General features: G+C 43.6%; 1 protein-coding gene across 1 annotated transcript; it reads right to left on the reverse strand.

Moving 5' to 3' along the window:
• Positions 1–3,870: 3,870 nt before the first annotated feature.
• Positions 3,871–26,393, reverse strand: olfm3a (olfactomedin 3a). The gene is made up of 6 exons (XM_084565792.1): positions 26,267–26,393; positions 7,941–8,084; positions 6,722–6,877; positions 5,932–6,151; positions 4,958–5,064; positions 3,871–4,756 (listed from the first exon to the last, which is right to left on the reverse strand). Exons 1-6 carry the CDS (start codon positions 26,384–26,386, stop codon positions 4,079–4,081), a joined length of 1,425 nt encoding a protein of 474 aa, XP_084421918.1. The 5' UTR covers positions 26,387–26,393; the 3' UTR covers positions 3,871–4,078.
• Between the last annotated feature and the right edge of the window lie 455 nt (positions 26,394–26,848).

Consider the following 26,848-nt stretch of genomic DNA (forward strand, 5'->3'; position numbering starts at 1 on the left):
CACAGCCCCTGTGCATTGTTCTGACTTTGACCCCAGGTGCATGCAAACACGCACCACAGGTCAGTCAGAGAGTCTAATGCAAAGCCTGTGCTGTGAAAGCCTCTCAGTGCAGATGCGGACGTCTGCATTCGAACATATAGACTCTGACCTGATGCATCCAAACCATCGAGGAAGAGTGGGAAGATCAATGCTAACCGAGTTCTCTGCATGATGAGTCCTACTGACGGGAGTTTTTTTTTGTATCTTCTTTTTGTTGTTGTTGTTGTCCTCGTTAGTGGTGGAGTTGGGGATACAATGGGGATGCGTGCACTTTTACTGAGTGGCCCTCTCTTGAAAGGGAATCAATAAATGAGGGACGGCAGTGGAGTGGGGGGGGGGGGGGGGGGCTCTTTAAAAACCCAAGCACATCGTCATGTTATATAGTTAAATCCATAAATTGTGAGTTATTTATAGTAGTATAGTTGTCAGCAGTTTTATGATGCTCTTTCGTCTTACATTTCAGCTTCCCTTCAAGCTCCATAAATCGCTTCACTTTTGAGGGAAAACAGCAAATTGTAAAGCTATATACGTATGTGTATATATATCTATAGCACGTACTGCCACTGTGATAAATTACCTTAAGGGTTAAGGGATTGTTTTGAATATCTTTTCTAATTAGTTAACGGCTTTTGTAGTGTAAATCATAAGCTGTTGTAGCCCGTGTCAGAGGCCACCCACTGATGCTGCCATTCCCCGTGATTGCTGATGGAGGCTGATGAAATGAGCAGATTACAGTCCACCCCCGAGCACGCGTGTGTGTTTGTTTACGAGTGCGCATGCAAATGTACTTCGCCTCGGGGCGTGTTTCATTACAGGCGCACAAAAAAAAAAAAAAAAAAGCAAATAGTGCCCGTAAAAAAGACACTTCATGCCGTGGCACATTGGAAACTCACCACCAGGGACCAGAAAGTAAACATATCTCTTGTTACTGAAGATAGAGACACGACGGCGGGGAGGGAGGAAATTAGAGTGAGCGCTGAGAATCATCCAAGCAGCTCATTGCCACTTTATGCTGATCGGAAATGCCAAAGGATAACTCTTGAGGCAGCCTCATGCTGAATGCATGGAAATCCCTTCCTCCTTTTCTGAGAGATCCTGTCACCGGATCTATTCATCTTTGCTCTTATTATAAAGAATGATAGAGAGAAAAAGGGCGTATATTTATGTATATGTTGTTTTAATTCTTGCAGTTCTGATGCCTTACAGGAAATATGGATCAGACTTACAAGAATTTCTTTCACTGAATTGGCATACATGAGTTTATGGTCCGCTTAGTTTATAGGAAATTAATTATGTGGGAACATTCCCTGGCAAACTTTAAAAAATAATAATGTGATCAACTTTACTTTCCATTTTAGAGGAGGAGGAGAGACAACCAAGCGGCAACCACCAGGGATGAAAAAAAGTGTAGTTTCTTGGCCACTTACTGCTGGCTCCGGAGGCGAGTCACTCCCAGAGACCCCCACATTAAAACGGCCAAATGCTGCAGAAATACAGTCGTGGGCTGGTGCACAAATCAGTTTTGGTCTCTGTAGCTAATCTCCAGAGTCGCGACAACTCTGCGTTTAACTCGTATCAAGGGCCTAAAGTTATGCGCAATTAACGTAAGGACCACTCTGTGCTCGTAGGTGTCACCTGCCGGACTCGATCTCACCACGCTCCGCATCTTTGCCCGTTTTTTTTAAACCAGCAGAAAGGCCAGAGCCACCATATTGAGTATCAGAAATCCTACAGCTGACTTTACAAAGTGCTCGTCCATCTTTATATTTTGCACACATCTTTGCATATGCTGCACACACTATGCTGCTAATCAAACGTTTACAATCACCCTAACTCATACTCTGTTAGTCTGCTTATTAGTCTGTCTTGGAGTCAGTCTCCCAAGTGTTTTGTACTGTTTTTATTGTATTGTAGTCTTTGCACTGTCTCTCGTTCTTGCATTGTTTCGTATAGTCTGCATAAGCTTGAACATGTGCACTTTAGGCTCAGTCCCTTGTATTGTACCTAATCGTGTGTCTACTAGTGGTGGGCGGATCGATCCAAATATCGATAATATCGATACCAACGTTGGTATCAAGACTGAGCAGGAGAATGGCAGAGAGGAAGAGTAGGGCTGTTTGGTTATATTTTCGGGCCGAAAATGAAACGATAGCAAGTTGTAGTATTTGTAAAAAGGCTGTAAGATACAGTGGTTACACAACAAACTTGTATAAGCATATGGAAATTTTTTAAATCCCCAGCCCCCTGGCCCCGACAGACCCCTGAAAAGAAGAAAAAAATGCACTAAAGAGGAGAAATGTTGTCTAATTTTTGTATTGTATTGCACTTCCAAAACACTTCCTTACATTATTTATAATATTTGTTGTGGAGTGATAATTTTGCATATCCAAATCCAGAAAGACGTGCAGTGAAGGGAGAGATTTAGTTTTATAATTGTATTGTAGTTCCTGAACACTCTGCCTGAAAAATAATTTGTTTTTATTTGTCCTCAAGTGATCATTTTGTGTTGTTTCTGAACAAAAACTTTTAATGTGATAATAAAGTGCTTTCTATTTACTTATAAACTTTGCCCAAATTCTGTACTGGATGAACTGATTAATAATTCAAAAGGCAAATCACAAAAACACTTAAATGTCATGAAAATTCATTCAGATTCAGATGACTTCAGACTGAAAATGCATCCACCGTAATTATTAAAAAGTATCGATATTGATATCAGTATCGGCATCGGTATCGGCGATACTAGTCCTGTATTTACTTGGTATTGGATCGATACCAAATCTAGTGGTCTCGCAACACCTCTAGTGTCTACATGTAGTTCCAACGGTCCTGGAGGAATGTCCTCTCATCTCACTATGCACTGCACCTGCTACGTACTCTTTGACCTTTGACCCTTGACCTTGAAAACTGGCTCCACGAGTGTACTATAACATTTTTACCGTCGCTGCAGATTCTTTTAGCACAGTTGAGGTGAAAAACTCTGCAGCATTCAAGCTGAATGAAATAGCTTCAAGCAGTGACTGTGTCCCTTCATCTGCACCATATATCAAGGATACGTCTTCATGGGCACATCTGCCTCCACAGTCACATAATTGGGTTAAGATGCAACAGGTTGTTATTTTCCAGAAAGCGCTGAGAAAAGGGAAGACATCTGCAGCCTACCATTAACTCTTCTAGACACCGGCTGTGTGAAAGCCAGAGCTGTGCCCATAACTCACACAAAGTATCACGGGGCTAGGTATTATATGAATAATCTATGCCTGTGGCTCCACTGTGTCTAACACACACACACGAAAAGAAGATAACTTTCAGTGTGGGAATCGTAGTTTCATGATAAGATTAGAAAATCAAAGGCAGCTGATTGTTTCTTCATCAGATAACGTGAGATATTCACTTTTAACAGTCCACCATTTCAATGAAACGCACAATATTTAATTTTAATGAAAATGCACAGATATTCTCCCATGGTCTTGCTTTATAAAAAATACAAATCTTCCACAGAGACATACATAACGTCAATATTTCACAGGGCCATCTTCAAAAGAGTGGTTACTATACTTCATAATCAGCTTGCTTTACAAGGTAGCAAATACGCAATAGGTTGCTTTTAAGATTTAAATACTTTTAAATAGATTTTTTTTATAAATAGACAGGAAAAAAAAGGAAGCAAACACCGTAAGCAATTAACATATCTGCAACAAAAGCACAGCGACCGCACTGCAGACGAAATGTTGACATTCATGCAAAAGCTATTAAAGGTCTTCGGCCGGCAGACCCAACACTTTGCAAATAAGGCATACCAGTCTGATCAGCAGCGATGGGGAAGAGTAAAAAACGCTTAACGTGTTTTCCAGTAAAGTATCAAGTCATCGGTGTCCATGCTCAATTCAGCCAAGAATCCAGAGCCACAAATTAGAAAAGTTCAAGTGATGGCAATTAAAGATAGTCCATTCTTGACAAAAGAAGATGTGGTTAATTACAAGGTCCTTGTATTATCACAAACGACGGTGCTTGAGTTGTGAGTGGAGAACTGTCACGTTTAAGAGTCATCGTCAGTTTTTATCACGTGAAAGAGAGTGACATTAAATATTACCTGGTGTCCGTTATTCCAGGCGTACAACGCTCTCTCTCTGGCGTTGTAGTCAAGCATGGAGATGTGAAAGTACTGGTTGTGGAAGGGGATGTCTATGTATTCGTACGTCGAGGTCTTGGTAGAGTAAGCGTAGTAAACCTTTGCTCCCGACAGGTGAGAGTTAGTGATGTAGAGCGTCCCACAGATCATGAACGATTCGCCCGCGTTCCTTTTGGAGTACTCGGTGGTCCAGGTCTTCAGGACCTGCAGCGTGTCGGGATCGATCTGGGAGATGACGACGTTGCCGGCGTTCTGATTGGTGGCGTAAACGACCCACATCCCCAGCTCGTCGGCCATGACGTCGATGTCGGAGTATCCGCCCCACGTGTACGGGTACATGTTGTGGAAGCCGGCGAACTCCAAAGCTCGCTGGGCCAGCACGCTGCCGGTCTCGAAGCTGTACTTGACGATAATGTTGCTCTGGTACTTGTTGTAGTAAAGAGATCCGTTGTAGACGATGTGATTGGTCCCTTCCCATTTGAACGGGAGGCTGTAGGTTCGGGAAACCGCCCCCGCTACGAAGTCTTCCATCGTCTTGTACTCGCGCACAATCTTGCTGTTGGTGTAACTGTCCATATACCAAACCTGCGAGACAAAGAACAACACACTTCTAGTAAAAACAACCAACTGCACATTGACTACGTGACATTTCAAGTTCCTGACGTGTCCTAACCCACACCATGAGAGAACATGCTTGCTTTAGCTGTAGGGATATTCCGCCTATACTCTGAGAACACAACACAGATAATGTACACAGTGCACAACCCCCTTGCTTTCATAACTCACCCTGTTGTTTCTGGTTGATGCCAGAGGATCAGTCATCCATGCCCCAAACCGAGTTCCAGATGTCTTTATTGTAGCGGGTCCAGTGATTTTCATTAATTTCCCACACGCTGTTAATAAAGAAACGCAGCGATAAGATGTGCTGTGGTGGTTTTTGTCTCTAACTAGATTTCTCGAGCCAATTTCATGCCTGTGCCACCAGGGAGTGTGCCCACCACCACCACCACCACCACCCCCCCTTCCCCCCCGTGCATACTAAGATAGCACTGGCAGCGAGCGGCTTTATTTAACTCGAAGCATAATGGTGCTACTGCTGTTTGTAGCCTAAGGCGGCTCAGCTTCCTCATGTCTTGTCTATGTTGTTTTCTTTAGGGCACCTCAGGAGTAAAAATGTACAAACCACCTGTGAGCTAATTACTCTGGGAAACTACAACATCGCAAAGAACAGGTTGTCATTAAGTGTAAAACAAGAGTCTTCCGACCTCTTGACCCCCTTTGACTAAAGAAAAGAGACCCCAAATATGTAATTTGAACCTTGGCCTGCTGATTAATTAATACCTAAACAACTTCCCTGGAGAACCAGTGCTGTATTTGTACATATCAAGGTCACAGTCAGCTTCCCATTAGGAGGCAATTACATGCTGCGTGCTACTCATATTATCCGCCTTTAAAAGACTGTGGTCTACGCAACAAATAGTCGACAAGAATGGAGGCGAATTTGAGAAAAAACGCAGTTTAAAGGAAACAAATGTGAAATGTTAAGAGTAGACTTAAAAATGTAAGGTTTGTTGGAAAGAACTTTTGCAGAAGAACTTTTGCAATACCCTACAAGGACAATTTCTGGCTTTATGCAAATATGCTGGTATTATGTTTATGTAGTGCCTTGCTAAGGCTGCAGAAAACACTCCATACCCACACATGCAACAATTCAGTTTACTTGACAAATCATCAAAACAAAGTCTGACTCCGCCACTCACTTAGTTTGCCCATGCAGCTGCGGAGCCTGCTGTCCAGCCGCAGGACTCGCTGGTAAAGCTCGTCGTAGTCGTAGGCGCCGAGCTCCTCCTGGATTCCCGTCAGCACCGCGGACAGGTTCCTGATCTCCTCTTTGAACTGGGAGATGAGCGCGGCGTCCATCTTGTACTGCTCCAGCACGGGGATCAGCGGCTTCAGCTCGTCCATCTTGTCCTTAAGCTCCTGCGGAGGTGACAGGCGCGGCGGCAGTAATGGGAAAACGAAAGAGACAGAGAGAGGCGAGGGGGTGGAAGAATGTGGAAAGGTGTGGTGGTCAGGAAGAGGAGAAACTACTTTTTGAGTTTGAGTTTGTCGTTACATGTAATTATTTTTCCAGCTAACACCAGAGATATTGCTGCTCCCACACCAGCTGCCCCGCGCAATCCACACGGGCTACGGCCTCGGCAGCAAAACCGCCTCTGAAACAATTAAATGTGCGAGTGCTTTTTTTAATTAGAGTCTCTAAATATTTTGCAGCTATTGCGTTCTGTATTTCTAGTCGTATTAATGGAAAAGAAGGCACTCATGAGCCCTCAAACAATAGAGGCTTTCTCTAGTTTAATCATGTGAAAAATTCAAGTCATGGTTTAATTTTCTCTACGTAACAAAAGAAACAACAAGAGAAAACACTGAGCTGAATTACACTGGCACTTTTAAAATCAGCGTTGCGTAAAAAACAGTTGGATAGAAAAGAAAATCCATTGAACATTTCACTTTTTTTAAAGCTGATTAAAGGATGCCGTGGTAGTGTACCTGGAAATTTCTGGCTATGATGGATTTCCTGTCATCCTCAATCTGTCTGAACTTGGTCCTCAGACCCTTCATCTGGTTCTCCATCTTCATGACATATTGGAAATCCCTCTGAGTCCGCAGGTTCAGCACCTCGATGGACTGAGACATGTTCTGCACCTGGAATTAAGGATTAATAAATCACTGGAAACAGGGCCCCCCGGACACAAACTGGACTAGAATAGTATAGTAAAGCATAGGATAGTGTAGTATATCAGAGTATATCTCAGCATAGCATAGTATGGCAAGCTACACTGATCAGGCATAACATTATGACCACTTACAGGAGAAATAAACAACATCGACCATCTTGTGACAAGTCAATGTTCTGCTGGCAAATTTTTAGACCTGGAATTCATTCGTGTGGATGTTACTTAGACATGTAGCACCCACCTAGACCAGACCAGGCACCCCCACCCCATAGCAATGACACTCAGCAGCCATCCCCAGCAGGATGCCGCCTGAAACAGGCAGGGACAACTCAAAAAATCATGAAGACACCTGGCCTCCAATTTTACTAGATCCCAATCTGATCGAGTGTCTCTGGGACAATCCACAGAGGCCCCTCCCCTCAACCCATAGGACCCAAAGGCCCCCCCACTAACAACATCCTGTTGCCAGACGCCACAGGATGCCTTCAGAAGGCCCATGTCCATTCTCTGATGAGTCACAACTGTTTTGGAGGCAACAAGGGAGACCTACACAATATTAGGAAGGTGGTCATAATGTTATGCCTGATCGGGGTATATCATAGCAGGGTATAGCACAGCATAGAATATCATATTATAGCATATATCAGAGCATAGCATAGCATAGCATAGCAGAGTCATAGTATAGTATAGTTAAGTCTGCAAGAGAATAGAGGAGTGCACTTCTTTCTTTCGTTCCTTTCACTGCAGCTAATTGAAAGTCACTCTGATGGATTTTCCCTTTTGTGCCCGCGTGTGTGTCTCAATGTGTAACAGACTATTGTTGAAAAAGAACAAACCCTGGCAAAGCCTAGCAGCAGTGCACTTGCGTCGAACGCACACAATAAAACATCTCGTGTAACGAGGAGCGTTGCGCTGCTCAAAAGAAAAATAAAGCTCGTAGAGATTTGTTCCCTCGTCATTCCTGCACGTTACAAAAGATGTTGTGTGCGTGTTGCACCGGGAGGGTGGTGAACATGCAAGCATGTGCTTACCTTCTCTAGCAGCTGGCGGAGCTGTCTGCTCTTGGCATCTCTGGAGCACAGGCTCTGCTCCGGAGCCACAACTGTGCAGATACAGCGCCCATCAGCGTCCTGGGCCGAGCTGTACACCTGCCAGCCCTCCTTTGGGCCGATAGTCTGCAAGTGCAAATAAACACACACGGACGCTGCGGTTTTAGAAACAAAGAAATCCAGACACAAAACGCAAGAACAGACTCCAACTTCACATCTTGCATCAGGCAACATTCATTCATTCATTCATCTTCTGTAACCACTTGTCCTGTGAAGGGGCTGGAGCCTGTCCCAGCTGTCATTGGGCGAGAGGCGGGGTACACCCTGGACAGGTCTCCACTCTATCGCAGGGCTAACACAGAGAGACAGACAACATTCACACTCACACTCACACGTATGGCCAATTTAGAATCACCAATGAACCTAACCAGCATGTCTTTGGACGGTCGGAGGAAGCCGGAGTACCTGGAGAGAACCCACGCAGACACAGGGAGAACATGGAAACTCCACACAGAAATCCCCCCGTCGGCCCATGGATTCAGTGCTAACCACCTCGTCACTGTGCCGCCCCTCATCAGGCAACAGTTAAAACCGATTTAACTTTAAAATAATCATAATAACTGGTTTTTTTAAACTGGATATGACAATTCCTCTGATTCAGTGTGTCAGGGAAATGACAGAGCTGAAAAAGCTGTTCCCCGAGGTTCAGCGTGAGTTCAGCTTTTGTAGTGTCGATATTAATGACGCTTCTGCAGTGAAATACAACTTCATCTGTGACACATGTTCTCAAATGCCAATTAAAACTACTCAAAATGCATTTGTTTTTGATGTAGGATGTTTTTAAGCTCAGCACCGATGAACACGCAGTTTTTCACTGTGACAAAACGCACTAATTAGTCCCATCCCCAGACTTGCACATAGTTCGTTACAAACATTTTGGCATCTTGGGTTGCAGACAAACGTTCCTCCTAAATGCATTAAGTTAGGAAAAGTTGACGGGGAAACTTAACATATGCATGAGGATGGCTTTTGGAAAGAGGGTATAATTATGGACATAATGTGTCCTGTGTAGCCCCATGTGGCTACCTCCACTGTAAAGCTAACAGGTGATAGCTCAAGTACTTAGTTTTATAAAAGGGAGCGTAGGATTGTATTTTACGGGGAAAGGTTACCCAGTCTAATGTTAGATTTTTAAAAAAATCTACAACAGTCAGACAAGAAGGCTATTTATCATTTCACAGCTGAATTGATTTATTCATGGACAGCTGTAACTCAGAGCTATTCTCTTGGGTACAAAGAGCTGTGTAGTTGCCTATAAAATCACACAAATGTGGATGATATTGCTCGCTAAGCCATGACTTCATGGTACTACTCCAATGTCTTATCCGCTCCTTCGCCTACAAAGAGCTGGAAACAACAACCAAAAGTTCACAGAAAGTTCCCTTCCCGAACACTGACATTCATCACTCGTGAGTCTCAACCTCTCATAGATTAGATTCCTGTACTTTGAGTTTGTAATAGATTTTAAATTCTCATTCTACACAAAAGGCGTATTACTGAGACGTCTGTGTTTACGCCTTTGGCAAGTTAAGTTGTCAAAATGGATTTAATATTTATGGACCGACATCGAACGCCGAACATCAGGCTCTTTCCATATTTCAGCACCGGAGAAAACCTGTTTAACCTGTGGGGTAAAGGTGGGGGTTTTGTGGATTTCTCTTACTTGGTGCGAGAGTTGTCTGAAAGTGTGAGAAAGAACCTGAAAGCAGGTGGTAACCCTGCAATGAACTACTTTGAACCAAGTTAGTTTTTAACATTAACCTGCAACAAGAGAAATGCCTTTTGACTTCGGAAGTAACTTCAACATTGCACTTGGTTTACACTGCAAGTATTAAGCTAGTGCAAAAAAACATGCAAAAAATACACTGCTGACACTTACACCGATCAGGCATAACATTATGACCACCTTCCTAATATTGTGTAGGTCTCCCTTGTGCAAAACAGTGGGGGCTCATCAGATAATGGACATGGGCCTTCTGAGGGTGTCCTGTGGTGTCTGGCAACAGGATGTTGTTAGTGGGGGGCATTTGAGGGGAGGGGCTTCTGTGGATCACCCCACATATGCATCCTGCTGGGATGAGTGTCATTGCTATGGGGTGGGGGTGTCTGGTCTGGTCTAGGTGGGTGCTACATGTCTAAGTAACATCCACATGAATGAATGCCAGGTCCAAAAGTTTCCCAGAAGAACAATGAATTGTCACAAGATGGTCAATGTTATTCACTTCTCCTGTCAGTGGTTTTAATGTTGTGGCTGATTGGTGTACAGCATCCATTCTTTACAGTTTTGGGTGTGGAAAGGCCAAAAACCGTCCGAGCTCCTTTTCTACTACTGCTCTAAATATAACTTGTGCACACACTGTGAAGAAATCCAAAGGCTGACATATTTAATTACGGGCGATCTGTTATGATTGGAAAATTGCCGTCCAGTACCATTACTGAATGGTCAATTACACTGTGTGAAGAGTGCATTATTTTTTCATAACCTCACAGTGTGTGTCAGAGTAAAATATTTATAACACGCCCGCTTGTCAGCAATCAGTCTTTACGTTTATTTTAGTCTATTTATCTTTCTATTTGCGTGTACCTCCCTCGTGACGCTTCCCTACTGCACTGCTATGATACTGCGTTAGCGAGTCCATTACGGCGTCACGGTGCACTTAAAGATTTATGTCGAACGCTGAAAACTAAGGACATGATCTTTGTGTAACTTTCACTTCCAAGTACTTCTCCTCAATTATTCATCGGGCCTAGAGCCATGCGGTGTCTGACAGAAGAGAAACGCGGTATACAGCTGACTCTTCAAAAAAAAAAACACAGGCAAACAACCCTAACGCTGCCTTTGCATTGATAAATATTAATATACAGGTAAACCTTCTCATTCACTTCAAACCAAGTCACATGTCAGAGGGAAATAAGATAAATCTGGAGACAGACGGAAGCGTTGAAGCGGTGGTTATGTTGGGAAACGATAGCAGAAAATAGCACAATGCTGACATTTAAGTACAGAGAAGTACAAAGGTGGAAAATAAAAGATGGTGAGATGAACGATAAACAGGGAGGGCTTCTAGATGGAAATAAAGAAGAAGACATTTGATAAATAGGGCAGAACGCCGCATCTCAAAGATGTGTATTTACTGGTTGTTAAATATTGATAATCTACTGTACTATCCCTACAACAGCTGTCTGACAGTAAGTGTCTGATCAAGGCCAACCTTTAGTCAGATGCTAATGAGGAACAATATGTTTTAGCAAATAGACAGTATAAAGATGGACGGCGGAACAGCTCCTCTAAAGTGAAGTCAAAGCAAGTAGAGCTCCTCCTGGTGGCTGGCTGCAGTATAAGTCATAAGCTCCACCCCCTCCATGTTAGTGGGCGGGACTTGGGCCAAACTAAAACACTAAAATACACGGATGGTTTCAGACATTTTATGTAAATAATATAATGTTGTTGGAAGTTTAATTCTTTGTAACTGGTGGAGGTAGAGCAGAGCGCAGTATTAATTAAACGAAAACACGAGAGGGTCTGGCGGAAGTGTGGTCGGGTCATCGATATCACGGCTCCACATGGCTCCACTCTCGGACCATACTGTGCAGACTCTGGCTCCAAACTCACATGATGGCGCTGCCCATATCTCAGGGAAAATAGCATTTGGCCATTGCAAGGAAGTGGCGAGACATTGTCCGTATTTATAGTCTGTTGCTGCGTTCCACAAAGCTGGGATGTCGGATTTATCCCACTTGGAGTGCACTGGATGTGACCCCAAAGTGTTCCAGGAGAACAAAGTTGAACATCAACAACAAACATGGCCGACCGCGACAAGATAACATTTGTTTTGTTTCCGAAGTTACTGACAACGATCGAAATTGAGGTCTCCAAAAGTTTTTCCACCAGCAATAGGTAATATACTTCTCTCTGTGCTGAAAGTTAAAGGTAGACGCTCAACAAACCTCCTCTCTTTTTGTCAGACTCGTTCGTTGTTGTGTTTTTTTAACGTTAGGCTACACTTCTTCTAATAACTTGATGCAGAGAGATTATAGCGACACATCCTCACACAAAAGTCATGTTGTATGACCACAAAAAAACAGATAAATGCATTTCATAGTCGAGAAAATTATGTTTTAACATTCACGGTGTACATCTCCATGGCCGCTGCCATTGTTCTGTGATGTCAGGCAGCTGCATCAGTGAAGTTGGGGTAGATCGATTTGCCTCGACTTCAATGGTAGGACCTCCGACTTCAAGTGGCATTCCAGAGCACTTTTCCTAGTAGGATGTCTGACAGTTTTCTGGAACACAGCATATGCTCCAAACTTGCAAGATGACGCTGCCCATATTCCCGGTAAAACAGCGTCAGTCTGGCCAATGCAAGAAACTGGGGACGTGTTGTCCATATTTATACACTCTATGGCTTTACCTTGTTCAGCTTAACTGGACTGCATTTATTTATGAAACTGTGTCGCCGACGAGGCAAAGACTCATTTTTCACTATTTTCTGTCTCTCCGTACGTCAGATGGAAGAAGGTCCGGCTCCAAGGCCGCAACAGTTTTCACAAAGCCGCACGCCAAAGCCTGGTCATTAATCATCCTCACAAAACGGCATCCAGCCGCTCAAAGCTCTCCCCAGTCGCCCGGCGGAGTTTTGCTCTCTGCACAGGCATCGCACACGCAGAGCTGCATGAGCGCTCACATACTCTACGGGCTGGCTCGCACACACACATGCCGTTGCCAAGACACATTCATATGTCCTTTGTTGTTGTTGTCGTTCTTCTTCTTATTCATTATTTTTTTGTTTGTTTTGTCTTTGCCAGGGTTTGACTCATGGATTTTTGAAGGCTGATATTCAGCAGCCATCAATAATTTTGGATGCCAGGCTGCCAAAAGACACGACTTTCAGCCAGTATTGAACATTTTGTTATAGTCAAAGTGTATTATTTATATGTGGTTTCTGTTAAACTGAAGTCTGCATGAGATGCTAGAATAGACACAGCTGATCTTTCATGCTTGGATCACCATGCAAATATGAAGAATTTGCAATAATCTCACAGTCTTAAATACAAAAAAAAGCTCTCCACATGCTCCCACTCTCACACTGAGTACATAAAAACCACAGAAAGCCTTGCATATTAGCTAGTTCAGTGTTGAAATTAGTAGGGAATTTAAATGTTCTCCTTTGAAGATGCACCGCCTGTAGAATTATTCACGATCACAATAATACAACCACACGACAACCACACGACAATATAACAAAAACATATTAAATTATAGCCTGCAAAAGGACAATGTGTCCTTTCAGTGTCAGAAAAGGTTATCAGACTTTATTCTCCTCTCTGCGAAACCCCCCCCGAAGATTATCAGACAATCCTGTAGTTACTGATAATACACGATCATCGCTTCATTACTTTTATTACTGCACGCAAGACCCGTCCCGTCTCTAGTCCTTCTTAATGTTGGATTCTTACACAGACGACCTGATTGAACCGTGAATTAGCCCTCGAGCCTTCTGCGCCTCTGTGAAACACAGCGTGACATTTACACCACCGCATGCTATCACGCTATTCGGAATCAGGACAACAAGAAAAGGAAAAAAAAAACGACGACAGGAAGATGAATGGTGGTATTCATTTGACTAGATTATCATTGTTATTATTATTATGGAGCCAGCTTGAGGTTGTTTTTGTTTATTGCAGGACTAGTTTAATGTAAAGTGCTTGGCTCAGTCCAATATTGCTAAAAGGCTGCCATTTCTATTAGGTGCTTTTTAAAACCTCTTTTTCCGGCCATCCTATAAAGCTGCTTCTGCTGTGGCTAGTCGAAGTCACCCTGGAACAAAGCTTCATAGCCAAGCTAAGGGCTGGATAAGGATGTTGCACTTGCAAAAAGAAAAAAGCAAGAATATGTCAACAACTATTGAATTGATTTATGGACTAATAATAGACTACACATCTCTGTGGCATCCAGTGACATTTCCATCTTACTTACTTTGAGTATTAACCAGCAGAAAAGTATTCTGGACAGATATTTATTCCCCACTGCAGTCAATCTGTAATAGTCTTGCTATTGTCTAACGGCAGACTTAGCTCTGTGTACGTAGTATGTAACTCAACCGGAAGTCCATTCGTTCTTATCGGAACCTCTGTCATCTCAGATATGTACTTTTTAATCTCTTCCTCTTGTTACGTTCCTGTGCAGAATTGTCCTCGAGTACGGTTGAAAATGTCGAAGCTTATCAGTGGATTTTGGAGAGACCTGACCTTATGCCAGAAATTGAGTTAGGGAAGCTTGCCAGGAGGGTGGCTGGCTGGTCCTTAATTCAGTTTAACGAACAACAAAGTTCGTTGGCATTGGTTCTGGTTTTTATTTGTTCTGGACAGTTGTTTTGGAAAGCTCATAGGACAATGACTTCCATCCATCCGCAAACAAATTTCCCAACAAACTTCACAGGGCTGCTTGCGTGGTTTAAATCATATTTATGATGGACTGTGTTATTTTAGTGTCTCAACTATGAGTGTGTAAATGTGTCATATCTATACCCTCAAAAATTGTACAAAAAAGTAGTTTCCAGTCCTTCAGTGGGTACATTGTGCATGTGGCTTTAGCTGTGGACAGGGGTTAGCATGAACACTTTGACCAGTCTGTCAGTTCCATGCGTGGCAAACTATGACGCACGTTGTGTTCTGACACAACAGCCAGCCTCAAGATTTTCAACAATTTGCACATGAGTGAGGCTTGGGCGCCCTTGGCCCTGTCACTGGTTGACCGGTTGGACCAACATTTTGTACTTGGTACATCTGGTACGTACCAGGAACAGCCCTACAAATCTTGTCAAAGTCGCTTAGTACCTTGCACTGTCCTATTTGTCCTGTTTTCTACGCATTAACTTAAAAAACTGACTGCTCACTCTCTGTTTAAGATGTCTCACCTCTTCACTGTTGCCACTGCAACAAGATAATAAATGTTCCTTCACTCACCAGTGGTTTTTATGTTGGGACAGATCATTTATTCATTCATTTTCTGTAACCGCTTGTTCCTGTGAAGGGTTGCGGGGCTGGAGACTATCCCAGCTGTCATTGGGCGAGAGGCGGGGTACACCCTGGACAGGTCACCAGTCTATCTCAAGACAAACAACCATTCACACTCACACCTACGGCCAATTTAGAATCACCAATGAACCTAACCAGCATGTCTTTGGACGGTGGGAGGAAGCTGGAGTACCTGGAGAGAACCTTCTTGCTGTGAGGCATCAGTGCAGACCACCACACCACTGTGCCGCACCCCTGGGACTGATCAGTGTATGCACTTTACCGGTAGCACTCGCCACGTCTTGGTAAATATCTTGAATGAAAGAAAAATCTACTTTCTCGTCACTGGTGAATAAAATTATGCTCAGATACGATCAGTCACCACTGTTGTGTTGCTTTCATCTGCACAGCTTTATTTGCTCATATTTGTCTTACTGTACAAAGGGATACTTGACCCTCCTAATCGTGAATCACTGGAAAGTCAACTGTGCGACTACAAAGCACAACAAAAGAAGGTTAGTAATTACATGCCGTGGAAGATGTCCTCTTCATAGCAGGCGGGTTATCTTATCAATTACACACCGAACTGAATCCATTTTCTGGTTGCTATTGCGTCATTTGCATGTTCACGTTGGCAACTGCCCGCTTCCCATTAACTGTGTCCTCATCAACCTTTTTGTTTTGGCTGAGGGGAAGAGGCAGGGGGCTGATGAGTGAAGGGATAAGTTAATATAGGTAAGATGGAGTTAGTACATTATGTCGGGGAGAGCTGCGAGCAATTTAGAATCATAGTTCTGAGAACACAGTTGAAAGCTGAGGACTATTAGGTTGGTCCGTTCATGCACATAATTCAGGACCAATTATTTAAAAAAAAATCCCGTTTGGTTTCTGTCCTCCGCTCCTCGTGTTTTGCATTTGAAGGGATACTTCTCTGTGCTGCCAGTTTTAGATGAATTATTTTTGCCTTGTAGATTCACATTTTTGCATAATTTTCTTGCAGAGAATTCTGTAAAATCACAGCATTCATAATTTAACAAGAGGAAGATATTTTACCGCACCCTTTTTTTCATTGCAACACTGGATGCAATAAAAAAAAAAAAAAGAAGAAGAAGCTGGTGAGGCATTTGCAGAGGAACGATCCCTTTCAGTGCTAAGCAGATATGTTTTAGCTGCTGCCAAGACTCTCAGCTAGCCCATAAACACTGGGGCCGACGCTGTGTCTGCACTGAGCGAATCTCCACCCCGCTGTGTACAGCCTTGGTCTCTTGATATAATTTCTGTAGCCGTTTTCATGATGACTTATTCCATTTGCTTTGCCGCAGCGGTAGCGTGAGTCTGCCGATGTGTGGGACTCCTCTGAGGAATCCCTTCGGGGGGGAAGATGCTAGGGCTCAAAAATTAAAAGATTGTCATTGGCGGTGGCAGAAATCAATCTGTACAGCTCGGTTAAAAAGCCTGAAAGGTAAACCAACTCTGTCAACAGCGTCGACTACACCGATCAGCCACAACATTAAAACCACTGACAGGAGAAGTGGACGACATTGACCATCTTGTGACAATTCAGTGTTCTGCTGGGAAACGTATTTGGACCTGGCATTCATGTGGATGTTACTTAGACATGTAGCACCCACCTACACCAGACCAGGCACCCCCACCCCATAGCAATGACACCCAGCAGGATGCAGCCTGACACAGGCACACACACAAAAACGGTTTAGGAACAACTCAAGAAAAAAACATGAAGAACAGCACAAAGTGTTGACCTGGCCTCCAAATTCACTAGATCCCAAATTGATCATATCTGTGGGACGATCCACAGAGGCCCCTCCCCTCAACCCATAGGACCCAAAGTCCCCCACTAACAACATTCTGTTGCCAGACACCACAGGACACCCTCAGAAGGCTCATGTCCATTCTCTGATGAGTCACAACTGTTTTGGAGGCAGAAGGGAGACCTGCACAATTATTAGGAATTCTGATAAGGCATCATCACTGCTTTGTCACCGTAGTGTAACATATGGAGTTGACTGTATTGCAGTTCGGTTTGAGATAGCAATTTCCCAAGTGACACCTCCATTCCCACTGTGTTAAGTTATAAAAGGAAATTTGTGATGCCTGGAAATGACTCTCTGTCACATGCCTTTGCCTTTTGTCCGTTACATTGCACAACATCTGAACAGGCAGTCGAGTCGTTTTCACCACACTCACTGACGTCGTCCTTACAGTTTTTGGATATGCTGATGAAATGCGTTCGGAATTTGAACGCGCCGTGCTTTGCTCGTCCTTAAATCTGCAAGAAAACAGCCCCGTTCGCACCTTTACAAACAAATCTAGGTGACACTGATGGCAACAAAGCTGAATCTCATATCACAATAAAGCCGCTGTCCTGCCTGCCACGCGACAGAGACTCTAAACAGATGCGATCTCTCCAGTCATCTATCAACCTGTCCAAACAAAAAGCCACCAGGGTATCGGAGGCAAGCGCAGTGGAATGCGCATGTCAGTACTGTAACTGATGATCAGGCCGCTTAAACGAGTTAACATTTTAACTCTAATGGCAGGGGAAGATGAACTCCCATGTGCACCCTTGCTCTCCAACCATACTCATGCAGGCATCTAAGCAGACAGCGATGACAAATGGCGACGCCCCTAACCGCCGGAGCAACAGCAATCCTGGCAGCAATAATCCTGAGACCAAGAAGGTTTCCTGGAAGATACTGACAAAGAGATGCAGTGTATTACGGAGGGGAGAAAGAAAATAAAAGACACAGCAATAGGGAGAGCCATCTTTTCTCTCGGATGTGGCGGCGGTGAAAGGCATGCAGGGAGATTAATTTCCTAGAGGCGTGCCACCTTCTTGCCTCTTCTGACCCCGGCGAGGAGAAGATTGAATAGATAATTCTGCAGGAGCTCGGCGCATTCTGCCCCAGACAGTCTCTGAAAGAGCCACGGCATTATCTTGTTCACACCCTCGCCATTCTTCTCCAGGGTGTGCTTCGGCGCGTCGTCTGGCTGAACAAGACGACACGTCAGTCACGAGAACCGTGGGGGATAATAATGAAGCGGTCATCATACATTATCGGTGAAGTAAAGCCAGCGGACAGCTACAGGCCACACTGAATGGCACGTGCATACGCAAGCAGAATACTAAGCAGCCGCGACAGTGCTCCCACCTGAAGTTATTTTGTGCTACGCTGAGATAGAGCCAGGTAGACGATGTCAGAAGCCACGGCGGGCGCCTTTGTTGCCGCTCACTGCTATAAGAAAGCATCCAAAATCAAATTTAGACTGATAAGATGGTGCGTTCATCACATTTTAAGCACATCATCCCTATTAGTTTTACCTGAGGAGGCGCTGTAATTGGAATTTTAACTTGTTATATTAGTAAATTCTTGTGGAGCACTCTGCCATTCTTTACTAACCTTTCGTTAACTGATGCCAGAATCAAATCTAATCTGTGTTCTGGCAGCTTCCCAGGGAAAACTGTTGGAAAAGTTGGAGCGTGCTCATTAGTCTGCAGACTCTGCATTAATGTCACAGAGTCTGCAGGCTTAGACGTGGTCACATCCAGCAAAATGTTGCCACAAAGGTTGTGTCACCTGATCATTTCTTGCTCTTTACTGTCCTTTGAATATATATATATATTTATATATTCTTCTAATTATTCTCAGTTGTGTCAGTTATGGTGAAATAATTCTACGCTACAGCCTCCATCCAGATGTAGAAACAAGTATGTAGCCCATCGGCTTTAAAGTCTCACATTAGTATGCATTTCAGGAGGTTCTTTGAAGTTATATTTTTATAATTTAACATTTTTTTTATTTCAGTTAATAATTTCCCCTTTTTTTTTTTTAGACTGCCTTCTAGCAACTTCCTGACTAATGTGCCTAAACGTGTTGCTTCAAATAAAAATCTGAATATATGAAAATACAGTAGTAGAGCTTGCTAGCAGGTTTATTTTTTATTTTTTATCGCAGTTTCAGGATATCTGAGGGCTCAGCCAATGCAGGAAGTGGTAACGTTTCCTCTTGGATAGCAGGCAGGCCTGTCAAGCTTTTTGAAGCAGTGCGCATGTGGCTGTAGTAAGAGCGATGCTTGACATTTAAAGAGTGAGGGGGATGAGAACACAAGAGCAAGTGTGTAAGTAACAGATTAAACTGTGGGTTTCACTGTTCTCATGCAACACACAATGGCTGCAATGGCTTACAAGCTACAACAGTAGCCAAGAGTTACTTCCAGCGTCAGTTTGAATGCTTCGTAAATGACTCGCGCATTCACTCTGAACTATTTCCCCACCGCGTAGGTGGAAGCTGGTCCTGGGAGCTAACGATGGGTGTATTAAGAAAATTGGATACCAGATTTCAAGATGGCGTCTCGTTCATTCGGATAAATTCTACTCAGTGGCAACCTGACGAGCCAGATGGTTTGGCAACGCGGGACCATCTGCTAAGTCGCCCATAGAAATAGTTTGGAAAGGGCAAGTAGCAAAGTTATTCATTCATTCATCCGCATCCTGGGCCGAGCTGTACATCTGCCGGCCCTCCTTTGGGCCGACAGTCAGCAAGTGCAAATAAACACACATGAATACTATGGTTTTAGAAACAAAGAAATTCATTCATTCATTCATTTTATGTAACCGCTTGGAGGGGCTATCCCAGCTGTCATTCGGCGAGAGGTGGGGTACACCCTGGACAGGTCTCCAGTCTATCTCAGCGCTAACACAGAGAGACAGACAACCATTCACACTCACACCTACGACCAATTTAGAATCAATGAACCTAACCAACATGTCTTTGGATGGTGGGAGGAAGCTGGAGTACCCAGAGAGAATCCACGCAGACACAGGGAGAACATGCAAACTCCAGATAGTAAGGCCCCAGTCGGCCAATGGATTCGAACCCAGAACCTTCTTGCTGTGAGGCATCAGTGCTAACCACCAAATATAAAATCTAGGCTTTAGTAAAAGAACGAAATTAAATGATGTTGTGCAAACTAGCTACGGTAGATTTACACAGGAAATGCTTTTAAGTTTAGTCTTTAGTCAAATTGGAAAAATTTGTCAATAGAGCAAACATGAGGAGGCTCTAGAAACTGGGACATCTACCCGACTGATGGTCAATTTTCTTTTTCAACCATAAAACAAAAACTGAAAGAGGAAAACCCACTTTGGAAACTAACAGAGACTGAATGGAAGATAAATATAATTACTGGCCGGTCTATCAAATAAATACATGTCAGGGGACTGGACATAGCTCCCAGTAGCTGCTCACAGGTTGATGACTGGTCGCTGCAGATCGGCCACAAAGCGCACAGCTTCGAGGAAGACAGATTGTCGTGTGATCTCACCAATCTGCTGATAATGCCACTCCCTCACAGCCTGGAAGCCGGCCTCAAATTCCACTGTCCACAACATCTTTGTGGAGAAAAAAGCTGCTCTGGAGTCAGTCTGTTGGAACCGACTGTGCTCGGACAAAGATCTGCCGGGCTGATTAAATAATTTGGACGGGCTTTATGTAGCGGTGAACAGAAAACAGCAACATTGGCATGTATGTCACCTGAGCACCGTGGAGCTGATTTTGTTTACAACAAAACAACTCTGATTGATTGTAGGACTATCTAATTGTGCAGAGGCATCTGTTGTATATATTGGCTGAAACATGACCTATAATAACGATGTGTTACCTGCATTAGACACACCTAACCAAAAGAAATACTCATTGCTTTCTCTATTTTGGGCCATAGACTGTATATAAATATGGACAACATGACGTCACTTCCTTGCATTGGCCAAACTAACGCTATTTTCCTGGATATGGGCGGCGCCATCTTGCGAGGTTGGAGCCAGAGTATGATCAGTATGGTCCGAGAGTGGAGCCACGCGGAGCTGCGTCAAGTAAAACAAAACCTTTACAGACAATTGACACTTGAACATTCATCAGTGTTATATTAACTAAAACTAAAAAGACAGAAACCATCCTTGAAAAGGAAATAATTTGACTTTAATGTTTTAGTTTGGTCCAAGTCCCATCCACTAACATGGAGGGGGTGGAGCTTATGACCTATACTGCAGCCAGCCACCAGGGGGAGCTCTACTTGCTTTGGCCCATAGGACATGAGTGTCCTTCTCTGTCAGTCCAGTAAAACGCGTATTATATTGCTGCTAGACAAACATGCTGGCTGCCTCTTGCCACCTTTACAGATTTTCTAAACTATCTAATTGAATGAATGAATGAATGAATGAATCAGATTCTGATGATATAAAGACTGATTTCACGATGCATTCACTGTTTTACAACTGTTCCTTCCTGCCCCAGTGACTGTGCATTGTTCTTTTATAACACACATTTAACTATATTGAGATTTTAGAGAGTTCAAACTGAAGCTATTATGTCCTATTTTGTCATCATCGGTCTGAATCTGTTTACCACTACGTAATAAGTTCCATTGCATTTTATTCTTTCTAATAAAAAATTAAAAGGCATGGCCCGTAATCATGTAAACTCTGTTTGCCAGAGTACAATACACATTTATTGAGACCACAAATGTCTTCCATAATTCCTTTCAAATCCAGTCTTTCGGCTCCGGTCCAGAGACGTGCGTCTGACATGGGGGACCGGGCACGGGCTGTAATTACAGTAATCATAAGGGGAACAGGGAGAGGGCTGGGACTATGCCCCTGGTAGTTTCAACATCATGTTTCAACTCCTGTAATTATGCCCAGACTTATTATTAACTGAGCTGCATTCACTCGGGGGAGTGAAACACGGCTCCAACAAGGGAAAGTCACTTTAAAGAGACGTAATCATCATATATAAAAAGACAGCAATTTCAAGCATTTCGTAATTATGCGCATATTGATATCGCCTCTGGTTTGGAGCCAGAAAATGGAAATTCACTCAGGGGAAGTACTGTTTTTTACAACGTGGACCTTATTTCTGGCATAAAATACAATTGTTTACTCACCCATATAACTTTGGTGTTCGTCAGATATTTAGATCAGCGTATATCCATATGGTGGGAGTGACTGGGGCACCGAAACGAAGCCTCTAAATAATGCATTATCTGCCGCGAAACTTGTTCATCTCACCAATATTTTGTTATGATACGCTACTGCTATTCCCCGTTGAGTTGTTACCTGTTATCATCATCCGGGGTCTGTGGATTGACCTACTAACCTCTGACCTGGATGACGTCATCTCTGAGCGCCACATGCACCCGCGACGGTCGGCTTGTTTACCTGTAATTTGCTCCTGCTAGTTTTTTGCAACATGGCTGAATATTTTTTCTGATTCTGAGGTTGTGGACGACGGCTTTGTTTATGACGGACGTCCTTACCGTTTTGAGCCAGAGTATACGGATGAAGAGCTTGTTGAAAGGAGGATGTGGCGGCAGAGAGAGGAACAGCTGGCCAAAGAACAACAAACCGCTGCACGTCAGAGAATAGATAACAGGTAACTCCGGACTCAACGGGGAACAGCACTAGCGTATCATAACAAAATATTGGTGAAATGAACGCGTTTCGTGGCAGATAATGCGTTATTTAGAGACTGCGTTTCGGTGCCCCAGTCACTCCCACTATATGGATATACGCGGATCTAAATGTCGTCCGAACAACTCCAGAAATAAGGTCCAGATTGTAAAAAACAGTTCCCCTTTAAGCTCAGCTGAATCTACTTACTCCACATACCACCTACACTCCAAACAACACATTCAAAGAAAGTGACATCTCAGAGAACATACAGTATTCCCCCCGCTGGCGTAAACCATTCACATCCATCATCGGTGGACTTTATTTCCACCCCACCAGCCCCCCGGACAACCCCTCCCCTCCCCGCTTTGAACATCAAACATGCAGCATCACAGCTAATGACTTCGCCGGCAGTCTTGTGGCAAACAGTTTTGCTTTGTCTGTGTTGACACACACATAGTTAGAGGGTGTCATCTTCAATTTAGCTCCCGGGCAGAAACACTTATGTGAAATATGAAACCCCCAGCATTTTTTTTTTTTATTATTTCTAAATGTTTGTGTGCAGGTGTGGGTGCGCCCGTGGCATCCCTCATCTTTTAATGTGGCATCTGTGCTCGACAAATTTCCCTGAGTGTGCTATCCACATAAATGCTAATACAAGCAAGAAAGGGCCTCGGTTCCCGGCAGACGGCCCCTTTCAGCTCGACTAAATAAAATAAAGAAAAAAGAGCCTGTTTCATCTGATTAATGATCAACAGGATGCAAGATTTCTCTCTGCAGGATCTCTCCAACCTTTGCAGCCGTCATCACTTTCCATTTCATATTTTTCACGTGTGATCAAAGTCTGATTACGTGACCTGAAACCTCTGAACAGAAGCCGAGGCTGAGAACGGTTCCTCAGTAAATTGGCAAACCTGGCATTTATATTACTTTGTGTGTGTGTGTATGAGTGTGAGCTCATGTGGGGGTGTGTACGCTCGCCTGCCACCTACTCACGCCGTCTAACGCGGAGGGCAAGTGCCTACACAAAGCTCCATCCCACCGGTGTTACAGCAAAATCCCCAAACTGCTCAGAAACATGCACATTATTCACACTCCACTTTTTGCTCGGTGCAGCCATCCACGTCTTTTGTTGTTTACCCACCAGGGTGCAAACACAGAAGAGGATTTCAAGAAGAATTAAGGTCTGAGATGTACTCCGAGGGAAAAAAAAAAGAGGAGATTGCTGTCAAGTGTCTCGCCAAATTATATCCCTGGGTGTTGCGTGGCACTGTTTGGCACAAAAGCCACGTCGAGCTAATTGGCTGTGATATCGTGGCTTAAATATTTAAGCCCCTCTATTTAACGCCCAATTTCAACTTAAAAACACACACGGTGACAAAAGCCAAGCAGCTGTTTGTAGCAGAGTCCTGAACATAGCCAAATGAGGAGGCTTGGGAATACACATAAAAGACAACTCAAAATCAAATCATAAAATGTGATTTTTTTTTCTTTAGACAACTGCTACCACTGAAGAAAGATGTGCCTGTAAAACTTTAAGAGGGGGCGGGGTTGAATTGTGGGCACCGGTCTGACGTCAGACTCCTGAAGTATATTAAGTCTCCGTTTCTCCTTCAGTCGCCGTCTCCTCTAGGTGCAGGATATAATGTGTAATCATAAAACACGAATTCCACTCATCATTTTGATCATGATGAGAGTAACACAGCGCCGTTAGCAGCCACTGCGTAATTACCCGGCTGGCACAGACCATAAGGGGAAACTACGCTATACAAATATTTAATTTTCTCACTAAGGCTCCTTGGGGATCCGTTGTGTACACTGCAGAGGTAATATCCGTCAGAGCAGGGAAAAGGTAAATGCACACCATTAGCCCTAGCTTTAGCCTCTTAATCAATCCAGGATCCATGTTGTAAAAAAAAAAGGTTATTTTATAGTTAGTAAACTGAACATAAACAGGAATGCAAAGAGGTAATGGCTGCAGACTCTTCACTAAGACGAGCAAAACCGTGCGTGGAAAAGGTCTGACAGTCTGTGTGAGTGACACCTTAATAATTTCCACCATAAAAGGTTTGCATTTCCAGATCATTTATTTATTTTTTAAACGCTGAAGCTGAAAGGCCTTTGGGACCGTGCTAGGAATCTGCACGCAGCTCATGTCTCATATTACTGAATAGCGGAGGGGGTATTCATTGATTTAATCACAAACGGATGAAAGACAGAAACTGGATGATAGTCATCAGAGGTAGCGAGAGGTGAGTATGCAGAAACGGATTTGGAAAATTGGAACTGAACAACACAAAGTACATATTACTTTAGTATAGCAATGATTAATATATACATGTGTACATGCAGGCTATGACATTTTAGGGTATCCACCTATCTGAGAAGGATTTCTTCTTCTTCATAAATGGCATGAAAGGTGGACTGATTGAGAAAGCTGCCTTTGATTCGTTTTTTTGTCAGTTCGCTAATTGATTAATCACCTGTTTGTATGAAGAGGAGCACAGGATCAAGGATCCTACCCTTTCAATGAAGCACTATCCGCCAAAATGTACTCTCCCCAGTTTTATTATACACACACACACACACACACAAAGCTAAAAAAACGGCTCATGAACAGATGGATGGTGAAGATTTTCTCCTTTTTATTATTTTTTTTGTCTGTTGCTGCAAAACTGGAGTCCTTGTGTAGTGAAGTTTCAGCACCGGAGAGCGAACAGCTCCACACCCTCACCCACAGATCCTGAGCCCAGAGCAACACATTGATTTATCCATTAATCATAAAGGGACTTATGCTGAGCTACAGTTGTGGTTATTCCTCCTTTCCTTTAGCAAAGGAACAGAAAACTGCACATGCAATTCGATTTCCCTTAGACGCACTTGAGGTTAAGCTCCAAGATAAAGTAAAAATCCTGATAGAAACAAGCAGGAGAGGCTTTTTTTTATTTGGAGGACGGTATAACCACACCATACACACTATACTATTAGCTTTAATCCAGGTTGGAGTTTAGGGCATCATCTATTAATGAACAGCATGTGGTGAAATGCTCACGTCGCCCCTCACATCTCGCATTACGACCAGCTTGCAAACAAAGGGAGAGCCACAAGTGGCCAAGATAACAAAAGGTGATTACTCACAAAAGACATGGCCGTGTTTCAGCAAAATGGAATTGTGCTCTGTGAAATGAGGGTGGGTATTATTCAGGCAAAGAAAGGAAGCGCCCAGGTTAAAATGTGGGCTTGCTGTGTAACAGAAAACAGTACTTTCCTTTATGCTTTCACTGAAAAATGGGAGGCTGCACCAAACTGTGACGAGTGTGACAGTTTAATATTCCCCTGCTTGTGGGGAAAACAGCACCCTGGTTTTGAAAATGGTGCTTAAGCGAGATTTATGGAGAGGGACTTGCATGCGAACTGCTGATTGTCATGCAAAGTTTAATTGAACTGTCGCGGAAATGAGAGGCAGCTATGTGTGTTAAACATTCCCCGAAGTGTTGTGCTTGCTGTGGATTTGTAAAGCTCCTCCAACACCGTTTAAAACAAGACTCATATCACTCGTGGTAATCAAGGCAACGTTAAATTGCACGACTTTTGAGTGAAGTTTGGTGCGAGAGAGAAAAAAACACATTAAGAACTGCAGGCTGCACGTCCTCAACCCTTAGTACAACAGCTAATTAATATTATGCAATTATAAGGCTGCAGCCTCGATCTGAAACCAAGCAAGTGTCAGAGAGCGAGAATGAGAGACTGGAAAACTCACCATGGTGGGGTATAATCCGAAGATGGTGAGGGAAAGGACGGGGTACAGGACGCTCAACAGGACCCGCATGCTGACGGGCTCCGGGCGGCCACTTGTCTCCAAGGTGCAGCCCTTTAACATGGAGCTCCTGTCCTGTCCTGCTGTTCACCTCGCCGCGTATTTCTACTGCTGTGCGACCGCAGAGAGAGCGCTCTGGCGGCGGTACGGTATCCACACTTTCACCGGCATCACACCCACCGATCCCCGGTGTTCGGACTGAAGGCAGCGGCGAGGAAAAAAAGTTTTGAGCCAAGAGGTGGGGGGGAGTATTCAAATATTTCAGACCTAGCAGACTGCAGGGGAGGCGCACCAAGGATGTGACATCACTTCATGGTCTTATCTATCTATCTATCTATCTATCTATCTATCTATTTATCTATCTATCTATCTATCTATCCATACCCTTTACTGTGAGCATTGATGGTCAATTACAGCTGAATATCTCATGGCAAATATTCATTTCCACATTCAAACAACTCAATGCTGCTTAATGTTTTAAAATATAGCCATTGGAAGATAGTGTATAATTGACTTTAGAGATAA

This window comes from Chelon labrosus, assembly GCF_963514085.1.
Source record: "Chelon labrosus genome assembly, chromosome: 18".
NCBI classification, from domain to species: Eukaryota; Metazoa; Chordata; class Actinopteri; order Mugiliformes; family Mugilidae; genus Chelon; species Chelon labrosus.